The sequence below is a fragment of the Cnephaeus nilssonii genome (genome assembly GCF_951640355.1).
Source record: "Cnephaeus nilssonii genome assembly, chromosome: 21".
Classification (NCBI taxonomy): Eukaryota; Metazoa; Chordata; class Mammalia; order Chiroptera; family Vespertilionidae; genus Cnephaeus; species Cnephaeus nilssonii.
The window spans coordinates 9698216-9712046 of NC_137092.1; the positions used below are offsets into that span (position 1 = coordinate 9698216).

At 54.3% G+C, this 13831-nt stretch overlaps 1 protein-coding gene across 1 annotated transcript in view; it reads left to right on the forward strand.

Annotated features, from left to right (window-relative positions):
- The first annotated feature begins 326 nt into the window (after nt 1-326).
- ATP1A1 (ATPase Na+/K+ transporting subunit alpha 1) overlaps nt 327-13831 on the forward strand; it is a 28068-nt gene continuing 14563 nt past the window's right edge. The window contains exons 1-4 of the mRNA XM_079761745.1: nt 327-607; nt 10452-10556; nt 11395-11454; nt 13230-13433. Of these exons, the coding sequence (XP_079617871.1) occupies nt 596-607; nt 10452-10556; nt 11395-11454; nt 13230-13433 (381 nt within the window). The 5' untranslated portion in view covers nt 327-595. The remainder of the gene's footprint in view (nt 608-10451; nt 10557-11394; nt 11455-13229; nt 13434-13831) is intronic.

A 13831-nucleotide genomic window follows, 5' to 3' on the forward strand; every position in this document is an offset into this window, starting at 1 on the left:
CCTCCGTGCCCTACAAAGCAGGCCGGTCACGCAGGGCGGCGGGAGGAGGGGCGCGGAGCTCCATGGCCGCTGAGCCCCCGCTGGCCAGCCAGTCGGCGCGCCCCGCAGTGGCGCGGCCAGGCCTCCCGGGTTGTGGGCACGCGCGCCCCGGGCCCGGCGCCCTCCTGCCGGGAGCCCCGACTGGCTGCAGCCAGTGCGGCCCGGGCCTGGGGGTGGGGCCCGGGAGGGGCGGGGCCCGGCCGGCGGCGGGTGTCGGGTTGCTCCGGTAACGGTGACGTGCCCGGCGTGGGCGGGGCCAGCACGCAGGTTGCATATTTTAGGAAGTGAGGAGGAGGCGCGGGCCGGAGCTGCGGCGGGGTCTGGGGCGCGGAGCAGTGGCGGGAGGAGCAGACACGTGGCAGCAGCAGCGGTAGCAGCCCCGGCGGCGGCGGCATTGGCCCGACCGCCGGCCGTCCTCCCTCCGTCCCGCCCCGCGGCAGCCCGAGCTCCCTCCTCGCCTCGCCCCCGGTCGCGCCTGCTCGGCCGGGAGCCGCTCTCTTCTTCCCTCTGATTCTCCAGCGGCAGGACCCGGTGCCGGGCACCGACCACCGCCACCATGGGGAAGGGGGTGAGTACGGGGCGCGGGGCGCCGGGAGGCTGGGCGGGAGGCGCAGGGGGGAGCCGGGAGGGCGCCCGCAGGCGGCCGGCGGGGAGCGGCGAGGAGGAAGCGGCGCGGGCTGGCGGGCGGCGAGGCTGAAAAGACGACGCACTTGGGAAATGGAGGGAGCGCAGCCGGGGGACGCGGGCGGGCGGGGGAGGGAGCGCGGACCCGGGAGCGGGGCTGCGGACCCCCAGCCCGAGCGCGCCGCGGCCCGGCCCCGGAGGCTGCCTTCGGGGCCGCAGGGCCGGGAGGAGCAGGGCGCACGGGTGCTGGGCCGCCGGGAAGGGGCCGGCCGCCGGCGGCATCCGCGCGCCTGCCCCCTCCCCGCGCCGCCCTCACCTCGCGTCTCTCGCCTTCCTCTTTCCCTCGGCCCTGCGAGCCCGGCGCCAGCGCTCCTCCCCTTCCCCCCGGCGCTCCGCCCGGCCCTCCCGGCTGCCGTTCCCGCCGCGGTGGGCCGCCGGGGGCTTCCGACGCGGGGGCGGCCGGGGTCCGCGCTCCCTCCCCCGGAGGCGCTGGGGCTCGGCCCGCTCCCCGCAGCGGCGGCCGGCCTCCCCCGGCGGAAAACGCCGCCTTCCTCTTGCTGCGGAGCCTGCCGTGCGGGCTGGTGCCAGCAAGGGTGTGTCTGCACCGCCCTAAGATGGCCTTTAAGGTATACTTTTGAGAGCTCGACTGGAGACTTTCCATAAACACAGGATGCGCCCAAAGCACCTACACTGGGGAGGGGTGTGGGTTTTTTTTTTTATTTTTTATTTTTTTTTAACATTGAACGTGGAAGGAAGACAGGCTGGCTCAACAGGGCCTCTGGGTACAATAAACCCGAAAAAGGCTGCAGGCGGCGATGGGTGTGCAGAGCCACGGAAGAGCTGTTCCCAAAGGGAGGAGGGGGCTCCGGGCGGGGCAGGCACCCCTGGTTCCTACCTTCCTGTCATTCGGGGCAGTGATAAGGCCGGGTCCCCCACCCCAGCGGTGCCAAAGTCTGGTTGAGAGTTGATACAAAATAACCCCCCACAGTATCAATTCATGGGATAAAATGGCTAGGTCATGACGGTGCTGGTAGGAGAGAGCCTGTACCCGCGTTTAGTAGGTCTGTGAAGGTCCTTGGGGCTCCTGCGCAGTGAGTGATGGGGGAGGAGGGAGGCTGCACCCTGACTCCATGGATGAAAGAGGCGATGGAACAAGCTTGGATGACCTGGTAGGGGGATGTGGGAATGCACAACTTGTATCTTGTAAAAGCACAGGAGGAGGAGGGCTGGCCCAGGTCAAGTAGCTGACGGCCAGAAGCCTGTTATTCCTCGCGGTGGGAACTGGGTTAGTGGCCTGTGTTAGTATCGCACCATCGAACCCCAAGTCGTTCCTCTAAACAAGCTCCTGAAAGCTTCAATCTGCCATCTCTAAGCCGCTCAAAATAAAATGAAATAAAAAGTCCATTTCCTGAGGCAGATATAACTGATTTGTGAGGGTTAGAGGTCATAGATATGTACCTGAGGCCTAGGAAGGTGAAATGACTCGCTCAAGGTCAAATGGTTCATTAGTGGCACAGCAGATGTCCCTAATTCGCCAGCAGCCTGCGGCCTCCCCAGCCTGAACACACACTCACTTCTCACCGTTGCCGCATAGGCAGAGCTCTGCAGTCATTCTTCAAACGAAACGGGGGCACTTGTGATATTGAATGGACCAGAGAAGATGTTCGATACATCTGTGCCTCTTTCATAACCACACGTATGCACAGTAGTGGTAAAGACGGCAATACGCCTGGGTTGTAGAGGGTCAATCAGGATGCCTTATGGATCCTAATAAAATGTCTAGTGGCTAGCAAACACGAACTTGAATTACAACTGGCTAACACAAGGTGATCTGCTTATTTTCTGGGCTGTATTGAGTATTTCAGTCTCATCATTTGACCATTAAAGGGTGTGTGTGTGTGTGTGTGTGTGTGTGTGTGTGTTGGTGCTGGTTTTCCTTGGATAAAGTTGCCCTTTTTGTCCCCAGTGACTGACGGTGATAGTCCAAATGTTCAGAAGGATATTTTATGCTGAAACGTTAGGATTTTTCCACATGAGGATTAAAATGTGGGTGGAGTGGTGACTAAAGCCCTGCTGATAATTGGTTAACCAGGAAGCCCGGTGCTGGCAGCTAATTTTTAAGGTCATTGTTAATGTCTTCCCCTCCTCTTCCCACTACCGGTGGGAGCCTACGTTTTGATGGCATTTCAGGTGCTTTTATTTCTCCTTAAAAATCCGGATTCCTAAGCTTTTGATAGGAAAGCGGAAGAACAGCTGAATCATTCCTGGATGAAATAGGATTGTGGCCCTTTTTTCAGTGGGTGCTTTTGCCCAGTGACTTGGCTCAAATCTGCAGCTAGGCCTGCCACCCACAACGGTTTAGCCACAAGGTACACAGAAACTCTCTCTTCTCAAGTTTGCAAAAGGTTGGTGGGTGGGGGGACGCCACCAGGCCCCTCACGGCAGCCCTCCATTGTTTGAATATTAGCTCATTCACCTGGAGAAGGAACCCTCGCCTGGGAGCAGTGATTTCCAGGGGAAAAGGTTCAGGTGAAGGTTGCCCAGGGGATACACATGTCAGCAGAAATCCTGGTCCTCGGGTAGCATTATCAGCTGCCCTTTTGGAGCTCAACTGGAAAGTGTGACTAAATCTCCTCCGGCTGCTATAAAGCTAGTACTTTAGACCGAAAACTGCCAGACAAAGCCCTCGACGTGCACAGGGGCCCAGGCCTGGCCACCCGCAGGTGCAGCCCTCGGACTGGAGGCGCTAGCGCTGGGGGCAGAGAGAAGGGGTCGGGTTGCATCACACCCTTTGCCCGTGGGGAAGTGTTTGGCCAGCGGGACAGCTCCCTGCTCTGTGTTCTTTCTGTACCCTGTTCTGAGGGTGTATCCTCTTTGGGCAACTTAATGTTTAATTTGTAGTGTTCTCTGCCAGTAAGTTTGTAACACGCCAGTGACTCACCTTGGGGTGGGAGGGTAGAAAGGGGGAGGTCTGCATCATAAATCTGAGAACCTGATTGAGAGTAGGCTAATCCTGACACCAAAAAAAAGGGAGGGGGGGGGAGAGGGAGTTTGTAAAAAAAAAAAAATCCAGTGAAATGTTTATCCAGGTGAGGGCTAAAACTTAACATACGCAGACCCCTGGAAGGGTTATTCCTAAATTGCCTTTAAAAATAAAAAGGGGGTTCAACATTGAAAAGCACAGTAGGCTTGGTACGCATCCATGCTCCGTCCCAGAACCCTTTGTCCCAGAACCCTTCTAAGTCCTTGTTTTCTGATGATTGTTAGCAACACATTGACAGGTGAGTGAGGTTCTGTTCAAATCCGGCTGTGTTCTTCTCAGTATGTCCCAACTTAAGAAAGAAAAAAAAAGAGCCTTTGAGATTTTCGAAGGATTGTTGTATGGAAAAGGGAGTAAGATTAGTTTTATTCATTTAAAAACAAATGGTTTAAAGAAGAAGCCCTTAGGTGGGGTCCTCACCCTGAGCTCCAAGAGAAGCCAGCTCTGCCCTGGCCGGTTTGGCTCAGTGGATAGAGCGTCGGCCTGTGGACTCAAGGGTCCCAGGTTCGATTCCGGTCAAGGGCATGTACCTTGGTTGCAGGCACATCCCCAGTAGGGGGTGTGCAGGAGGCAGCTGATCAGTGTTTCTCTCTCATCGATGTTTCTAACTCTATCCCTCTCCCTTCTTCTCTGTAAAAAAGCAATAAAACATTAAAAAAAGAGAGAGAGAGAGAGAGAGAGAGAGAAGCCAGCTCTGTTCTGTTTAGCTGAGTGCAGGCAAGTGGGGCTGTGGCTGCTGTTGGGGCTTACAATGGGCACTGAGATCAACTCGTTACAAACTGGGTTTTCGTGTTCGTCTTCAGCTCTTTCAGAACTAGAGGGCAGCTTTCCTTTCACCTGAAAAACCTATGAAGGAATGGCAAGAATGGGAAGCACCATTGCTCTCCAAAGGAGAGCTCCGTGGAGGTGTCATTCGACACGACTGGCCTCCTATTTTATAGCATCTTAGCGTTGTCACCTACTTTCGCTTTAAAGGATTTGACGTTTTTAAAACTCTTTGTAAAAAAGTCTTGCAAAATAAAATGTGCTTTTCAGCCCCCCCCCCCCCCCCCACCCGTGATGGGAGCGGGAGCGAGAACACGGTGCTGCAGTGCCTCCATCTAGCTGCCCAGGGCTCGGTGCCAGCCAGCAGGCCCAAGGAGAAACACGAGTGTCAGATCAGATGGGCTCACAGAAATCAGAGTGGCTGCGTCTGGCAGCAAAGCACTGGGCACCGTGTGCCCTCGTCCCTGCCAGAGCTGTCCAGGCCTGCGTTACGCCGAGAAGGCGCGTCCTGGGAGCAGAGAGAATTTTAAAATCCACTGGCTGCTGTGTTTTGTGTTTTTTTTTTAAACCGTCCTTCCTTTCTACGTTTTTGGAAAAGGAGAGTAACCAGGCCAGGTTTGGACTTTCTCACGTTGCCATGAATTGAGTGGATGAGAGGAAATGTGTTCTTTGGCTGGGGCCAGAGAGAGACTGTTCTTTGCATATGACTCACCTCATTAGTTGTGCTGAAATCTGTTGTGAGGAATCCACAAGACGTTCTTCACATTTATGTGACTGGTGTCGGGGAGAGCAAATTCTGTCAGTGAGAATAGAGCTTCCCCCCCCCCCCCCCCCCCCCCGCAGTTTTTCTCTGGTTTCATTTGGATCCTGAGCCAAGGGAATTCTGGCCAATAGACCTCATTCCTTAGTTCCTTTGTGACTTGACAATGAATTATATCTGCACGTTCATTATCTCTGTGTCTGATTTTATTCAAACCCCATTTAGTGACAGCTGTTCGATGCTCTCTGTTGATCGGAAACGTTGGCCCTGGGTCTCCATGCTTTGTCTTGGGGGGCCCGCTCCTCAGAGCGTGAGGTTTCGGGCCTGTGAGTCTTGGCGTTGGATGTGTCTGTCCAGTCTGTCATCTTGGTGAGGGCAGGGGGTCATGTTGTGTTTCTCTCTCATCCCCTGGATGCTTCCATGGCGCCATACTTGTTTCATTGTTTCAGCTCACATGACATGTCCCCGGGGCCTGGCTGCCTTTTCTCCTCCAGCCTGGCAGCTACTGCACTTCCTGCCCCGCCTGCAGGCACCCGTGAGGAGTGGGCAGGACTCCTTGGGAGCGGATTCGGGCCGCTGGGAACCTTGGTGCCAGCTCTCTCTCAAACCCACTCTCCTGTTGGGGAGCCCTGGCCCAGGAGCCGTGTGGCTGAGTGAAAAGGGGTGCGGAGGGCAGCAGGCAGGAGGTTTGAACTCCTGTAGCCCAGGTGCCTAAGGTAGAGGCAGAATGCCCCACGGAAAAGAAAGGGTTTGCTTTTTTAAATGGAAAATAAAAAAACCTATTTTCAGAAAGGGAGTAGATCTGAAGTCTATTGACACTTGAGCAGTTTTAGAATTCTTTTTGACCCTGGAGGACATACACTGTGGCAGGTCGGGTGGGCTGGCAGGCCGGTGAGGAAATGTCCACGTAGGCAGGCTGGGGAGGCCGGCAAAGCCTCTGTGATTTGGGGCTGCTGGCTGGTGGGCTGCAGCCTGGGTTGGAGGGACTGAGCTGTAGGCCTAAGTGGCCTCGGTGACCAGCTCCAGCCGTGAGAGAGGGGCTGTGGAGGCGTGGTGGTCCCGTCCCTTCGGTGCCGGGTGGGGGAGTGCGGGTCCTCCCCACCCGGGCAGTCCTCGGGGACCGGGCTAGAAGATTCCTTAGACATAAACTAACTGCGGATTTAGTCATTTGGGCGTGATCATTTCTCATATGTTCTGTAAGTAGTTTTCTTCCGTTGAATTTATTGGGGTGACATTGGTTAATAAAATTATAGGCTTAAGGTGTACAATTCTATAATACATCATCCGTATCTTGTATTGTGTTTTCACCACCCCAAGTCATGTCTCTTTCTATCACCATGTATCCCCCCACACACACCTTTTTCTGTAAGTTTTAATTAATTAGATGAAATAAAAAATACTCATGAGGTGGTGGTTGTTTTTGTTTAAGATTTAAAAGGAATTTTCATAGTAAGTGAGGAATAGCAGAATCTATTTGTTAATTAAGACCAAGTTATAATAACCTTTTGTAGCTCTTTGCAGAGTACATATGCTCACCTAGACAGTTGTGTTTGATGATTAATTAATATCGGATCCCAGGAAGATTGGAGCCCCCTCCCCCAACCACCACCACCACCTGTTACATAAAGGAGGGAGGTAGCCCACACCACTGCCTCTGGGCGCCAGCAGGGCCAAAGACCATCCCCCAGCTTCCCTGCTAAGGTGGAATTTGCCAGATGGGATTCAGAGGTGCCCATTCTGTGACCCTCCTGGTCAGCTTTGGGGGGGTGCTGCGTTTGGGGCAGTTACCTTCCCGCCCTCTGGCGCATCCAGAATATTTGTGGGTTTTAGAAACTGCGGTTCCCAGGTGTCCTGTTTCAGATTTGATGGCAGCCCCTTGAATAATCAGCCTTACCAGGTTCTCTAGTTTCTCTAGAGGTTACACCAAGTGTTGCTCCCATTTTAGAGATGAGGAAACTGAGGCTGGCTGTTCAAGACCCTGGAGCTGGCGAAGGCAGAGTTAGAATGACTTGGGGATGAATTAATAACCTATCAAAGGGCGTAGACAGCTCAGCTTCCAAGAACCCTTGAGACTCTCTCAGCTGGTGTTTCGGAAGGCTGAACTCTGAGCTCCCGGCTGCCCCTGGGCACTGAGCTGACAGGTGGGGACGGAGGCCAGGGCCTCCATGATGCACGGTGTTGAGAGAGCCCCAGGGGCCTTGCCCCGGCGGAGGCTGGTAGTTGAGACAGAGTGGAGGCTGGGGTGGCAGCTTCAGCTTCTGCAGAAGTGACCTGCGTCCGGGATGGAAGGGTCTCTCCTGGCCCTCCGCACTGTTTGTGTGTGTGCCCCTTTAAAATCCTGGGCTCGTCTTCTGGGCCTGTCCCACCTGCCCCCCACTCACCCCCTTTCAGCTCTTTATTGCCAAAGAGGAGGAAGGAGTCTCTCTGGGGTCTCGGGGATGCCTCCCTCCTTGTAAGGGTCCCATTTATGTTTTTAAGGGAGTGGATTCACCTTCTTACAACATGTCTTCACCTGGGCTCCTCTGGCCAAGGATCTCCACTTCCCATCTCCTGGGCACCCCTCCCTCCACCCCGGTCAGACGGCAGCCCCCTCAGGGTGGTGACTCGGAGAAGATGGAATCCCTGGGAAGCGCAGGACGCACGCAGTCCTGACACATTGGAAGCTGTGTCACAGTGGGCAAGCCCCTGCCCTTGTCGTGACCTCCCACTTCCTAAATTAGAACGGAGGAAAAAAAAAAAACAGAACAGAACCAACTTCATTTTCACAAGTGGCCCTTTGGAGAAGGGTGTGACATTGAGCTTCCACTGTGCCCTTCCGGAGGCGGCAGGGCCGGGAGGGCCCCGCGGGGCATGGCGGGAGGTGCCGAGTTCCTCAGGAAAAACGGGAGCTCTGTGCCTAGAGGAGCGGGAAACCCTATCATCCGTCCCCCTTGCCGTGACCTTGGTGCTTCCAGAATGCTTTTACAGGAGATAATAAACGAAGTGGTATCTTACCCGTTTTGAAGCACCGCTCCCCAGACCCACAATGTAGCCACCCTTACACACACACACACACACACACACGCACACACACACACCGCCAACACGCATACAACAGAATTTTTTCTGCTTTGTAACTAATGATGGAGACTGATAGGGACTTAAGTCATGTGCTTCCCATCAAGATAAGCTATTAACTTGTTGGGAAGAACTGAATTGTATACATTGTGTACATTGCCTGGTCTTCTGGACACAACGTTTTCTAACGGGGGGAAATTAACATCTTAAAGGGGTGGGGTGGGGGGGGACCTCACATGTTATTACTTCCTGTGTCTCTCACCACTGTCCTCATTTAAAACGGCGCCTGGAATAGCAGGACTGATGAGCAGGGGTGGGCTACGAGGGGATCTCCGTTCTCAGCCGACTTAGCCACTGAGGCTGCAGGCAAGATTTTTATTTTGTAAAAAAAAAAATAGGGATAAAACCTTGGACCATGTCCAAGGCCCAGCTACTCCATCCTTCTCTCCCCCCTCTTTTGGGTGGAAAATATTGAAAGTCTGCAAAGAACTCAAGCCTCCCTCGTGGGGAGAGCGGTTTTAACTCTGATTTTCATACGTTTAAATTAAACGTATTTTAACAGCGCCCCGCTTGCTTAACGAGGCCCTGGGAGCCGCATTTTAATGATCCATACAAACTGGCCACACGAGTCTCCGAGCTCCCTGCTCAGTGGCTTTAAGATGCCTTTTCAGGGCTGTGCTTCCCCATTAAATCCGGGAAGGGTGTACCACTACGGCGGGTGGCTCCTCCGCTGGGAGCCCTGTCCTTTGTGTCTGCCTGTCCGTCCGTCCGTCTGTCTGTCTGCTGGCACCGGGGGCCCTGAGCACAGAGGGCTAGGCTGTGTGGTTGCTCCATCCTCAGTGGAGGGAATGTTAGGAATGCCGGCTATCTTTAGACCTGCTTCATGCTCAACAGATAAGGCGGACGCTAAAGAGCTGCTCTGTTGGAAAGAGCTGTGGGTCGAGGGACACTGCAGAGTGACCGGGGAGGTGACCCGTGGGAATGCGGCACATGTCCCCACGTGTGGGCAGGGCCGACCGGTTGGGGCGGGGCTTCTCTGTAGAGCATGAAGCGGGTAGTCCCTTCAAGTGAGTATTGTATGTACTTGCGACCCTATCAGCCATGACTGAAACATACCTGTACTCCGGCGGGTTTTGTTGTTGTTGTTTATTTATTTTCAGCGCGACAGAATTTTAATCTGGACTCACGTTCCTCCTCCTTGTCTTAGTAGCTGGGCATGTGCCTCCGAGCGTCCGAAATAATAGCACTGGCTCCAGGGAGCGTCCCCTTTCAGAATGTCCGTGGACACCTCCTTTCTTTGCCCTTCCTAGGTGGTAGGATAGGGGGGTGGGGGTGGGGGGCTGGAGCAAGGGGCTGTTCGCCGCCGCCGGCTCGGCAGCACCAGGGCCAGGCTGTGTGGAGATGAGCGCAAGCATTTTACACGGGGGGTGGGAGTGTGCAACAAGCTAAATTTAAACCAGGGAATCGACATTTTCTCTAGAAATTGTTCCACTTTTCAAGAGGCGTGGGTGGATCCTGTGAGTTCCCTGATGAAGCACATGCTTTCTCCACATCCTGCTCACGTCAAAACAAAACCAGCAACTTTCGTCTGGGGGGTTCTCTCCAGGCTGCGGGTTGGGGTGGGGACCCCTTGGTTTTGCTCTTTCACGTGACGAGTTTTAAGGACTCTGAGGCTGACTCTTTCACGTGAAGACGGGAAGGTCAGCATTCTTAGGTGAGCCCCAAAATTATTTACATTTGATACTTAGTGACTTCTTCGCAAAGCCAGGGATTTAAATAAAACTAGTACCTAGATGTATCCTATCATCCAGTCCTCTCCAGAACACTGGCTGAGGGAAGCCCTATTGTCATCCCCACGCCACCGAAGGGAAACACGGAGATGTAAGCGTTCGCGACTGGCCCGAGGATGCCCAGCTCGCCTGGAGGCGGCTGCAGGGCCGTGCTGAGGCCGGCCACGACCTCCCTGCAGGTCCTCACGCCCTGGGCTCAGGCGGCGTGTCTTGAGCTTAGGAGGCGGCGTTAATAATAGATGATGGCCTTGCTTCGTGTGCGGCGTAAGCGCATCACTTTCCATGAGGATGAGCCCAGTGACTATTCAGAACGATGGCTCTCTAAACACGGCTCAAACCTTCCTAACGAACCACATCTTTCCGCCTTCTCCTGCAGGTTGGACGTGACAAATATGAGCCTGCGGCCGTTTCGGAGCATGGCAACAAGAAAAAGATGAAGAAAGAGAGGGATATGGATGAGCTGAAGAAAGAGGTGTCTATGGTAAGTGCCCGGAGGAACGTGGCTTTGTTCTCCTAAAGACTAATTGTATCGTATCTTTTGAGTGTATGATTCCTCCCACCCCCAACACACACACACACACACACACACACACACACACACACAGAGACTTGCTTTATTTTATTTTTTAAATATATTTTTATTGATTTCAGAGGAGGAGGAGAGAGGGAGAGAGAGAGAAACATCAATGATGAGAGAGAATCACCAATCGGCTGCCTCCTGCACGCCCCCTACTGGGGAATCAAGACTGCAACCCAGGTATGTGCCCTGACTGGGAATCGAGCCGTGACCTCCTGGTTCATTGGTCGACCTATGGGCCATGCCAGCCAGGCGAGACTTGCTTTATTTTAAAAGCAACGCGGTCTTTGCACTTGTGCAGATTTTATCGAATCGCAGGGCAGTGAGAACATTTTTCATTTTCAAAGCGGTTAGAGGGGCGGAGAAGTTACCCGGTCCCCGTGGCATAGCCAGAGGGGCCGTGCTTCTCTGCGCTTTGATTGCTGGGAACTTCCGGCCCCTCGGGTGTGGGGCTGCCCCAGATGCAGTCTGTCTAGAACCTGCCTGGTCCTCGGAAGGCAGGGGCGGTTCTGCCCGCTCCAGGCCGCGGGACTCCCGAAGGTGTGTGGCGGCTGAGCTCGGCCCTCCTGCAGTGGGGACTCTCCGTGGGAAGTGGGGGGCTGCTGGGCCATGCGGCCGTGGGGAAGCAGACCAGCGTCTGCCCTGGAGAGCGCCTGCCTTTCGGAGCCGTGACGGGGTGATGCTCTCCGCAGAGCCTTTCTGGTGGTCGTGCTCAGTGGTGTTTGTTTCTGCTTTTCCTTAGGACGACCATAAACTGAGCCTTGACGAGCTTCATCGCAAATACGGAACCGACTTGAGCCGCGTATGTTCTCCTTTGAAACTTTTTGTGCAAAAATCCTAATTTCCTGTCACCCCCCCCCCCCTCCCCATGTCACACGCCTGACCTTGGGGGCTCTAGGAGGAACGTGACGACAGCCACTGTCGGGGTATCTACTTCGTGACATGCACGGCCTGTTGTTTTTTCATACGTTTTTTAAAAAGTATTCTTTCCCCTGGAACTTTGAAAGTGCACATTATCATCTCCCCCACTTTGCAGTGGGTGAGATCCAGTAAAAGGGAGCACCAGGATTTGAAACTGAATAGCTCCAAAGCCGTGGTCATTCGGCCTTTTGACTACAAATCTTCCCTTTACTCTTCTACGCTGGTTAACTTCCAACAATTCAGATTTTTGCACATGACCCACTAGCTCATTGGCGTATGGCAGAACCTTGGTCATTTATTTGAAACACACACACACACACCCCTTTTTAAAAAAAAAACACAAAAACACAAAAAACACAATTCAGAGAAACCTTTAAAGTAGGTGTTCAACTCCTAGAAATTCTGGGGAATAACTTTCATCCCAACTGTTAGGTAGCCATTGTCTCAGCAAATGATCCCGATGTTCTAAGAAGGCGTGCTGGCCCCGGTGCCCTGGCCTTGACCCTGAGGCCCCCATTGGGCAGGCTCAGCACATCACCTGGGTCATAAAACTGAAGTTTATTCGGTTCCTATGAAATCCGTTCTCTGTGACCCGAAGTCATTTTAGTCCAACGCTGTGGATCTGTTTCTTTTCCTGTAAAACGGGATTAATAACACCAAACACAGTTATCGTGGGAACCACACGAGCTAGTTTGGAGCGCCGGGTGCAGGGCCTGGCATGCGCCATGCTCAGAGGCCCGCGGGTGGGCTCTGTGCTGCCCAGATAATCACATCGTGAACTCCAGGCCGAGGAGGGAGGGTCCTAAACAGAAAGGGGAAATTTTCACTTTCCCTTACTGCTGGATTTCCCTTTCCCCACACTCCCGGGTTAGCTCAAATATTCAAAGTAACACGAACCCAAACTGCGTCTTCACGCACACTTTGGGCAACGTGATGTCCTTTTCTCTGACTTGGTATTTTGATGGTGAGAAAGTCGCCACGTTTCCCCCCGTAGTAGGAGCCTTTTGGCTGCTGTCTGCTGTCGGGGGATCTTGGTTTTGAGGCCCGTTTAGAAAATAGCTCGGACTCCTCCATGGAAGCCTTCCCAGGTGGGAAGGGTGGGAGTGTAGCTGACACATGCATGTGTGTGGGGGCCCTTCCCTGCCAGACGGTTGTTTTAATATTCTCCAGAGAACAGAGTTCTATACTTAAAACTGGGCTGTTGACCTAATAGTAGGTGGGATTCCTACAGATTTTTTTTTTCTCCTTCGATGTTTATAGAGGGTTTTTTTCCTCCCTGACAAATTCAATATACAGAAAACTCAAAGCTCTTAATTTGCAAAACTGAACCAGTTACTGAATCAGTTACTTACATATATTGTTGGTAAAAAGTGCAGGTTAGCATGAATCCCTTACCTACATCTTAGAAAGAAAGCATCCTGGGCTTGGATTTGTCCACGGGTCAGTTTTAAACACCATTTCCGTCTGGATGCCGTGGGTTCCTCGGGAAACGTGGGCTGTGAATGGGGATCCTCACCAGGACTCGCCGGGGTTTGCCTTGGCGTGGGAAACGTTTCCTTCCCGGCCCTTCGTTACGGCGTTCCAGCTCCCGGGTGGGGGTAGTGCCTCGTCGGGGGCTGGAGCCGTGCGTCTGATCTCCGTTCCTCTGCTTCTCAGGGCTTAAGCACTGCTCGCGCTGCCGAGATCCTGGCCCGCGACGGTCCCAACGCCCTCACGCCCCCTCCCACCACCCCCGAGTGGGTCAAATTCTGCCGGCAGCTGTTCGGGGGGTTCTCCATGTTGCTGTGGATCGGAGCGATTCTTTGTTTCTTGGCTTACGGCATCCAAGCTGCCACGGAAGAGGAGCCGCAGAATGATAATGTGAGTTCCGCGCTCCTGCACGCCGGGTGCAGGCAGGGCAGCCTCTTGGTCTTGACTGCCCAGTCGTGTTCGGCTGCCGCTGGCGTCTGGATGGCTTTGAACGCCAGGGAAAGGCAGTGTCGGCTGGTTGCCTTGAGGGCCCGTCCATCGCTCCTCCGATGGGGGTCTCTCTTTCCGTCCCCGGTCCTGTGGAGGCTCTTGCTAGCTGCCCGCTGCCCTGCGTGGCGCTGCTGTGACGGGCGGCCTGCGCGGGTCCCGGCCTGGGCCCGGCTGCCGCTCGCTAGGTGACAGACCACACTGTCAACCTTGATTGGCACGTGACTACACGTGTCCGGAAAGGTTTGCTAGCTGTTTTTCCAAACGTCACAAGTTCCAAGAATGTCCTTAGTTTGATGAAG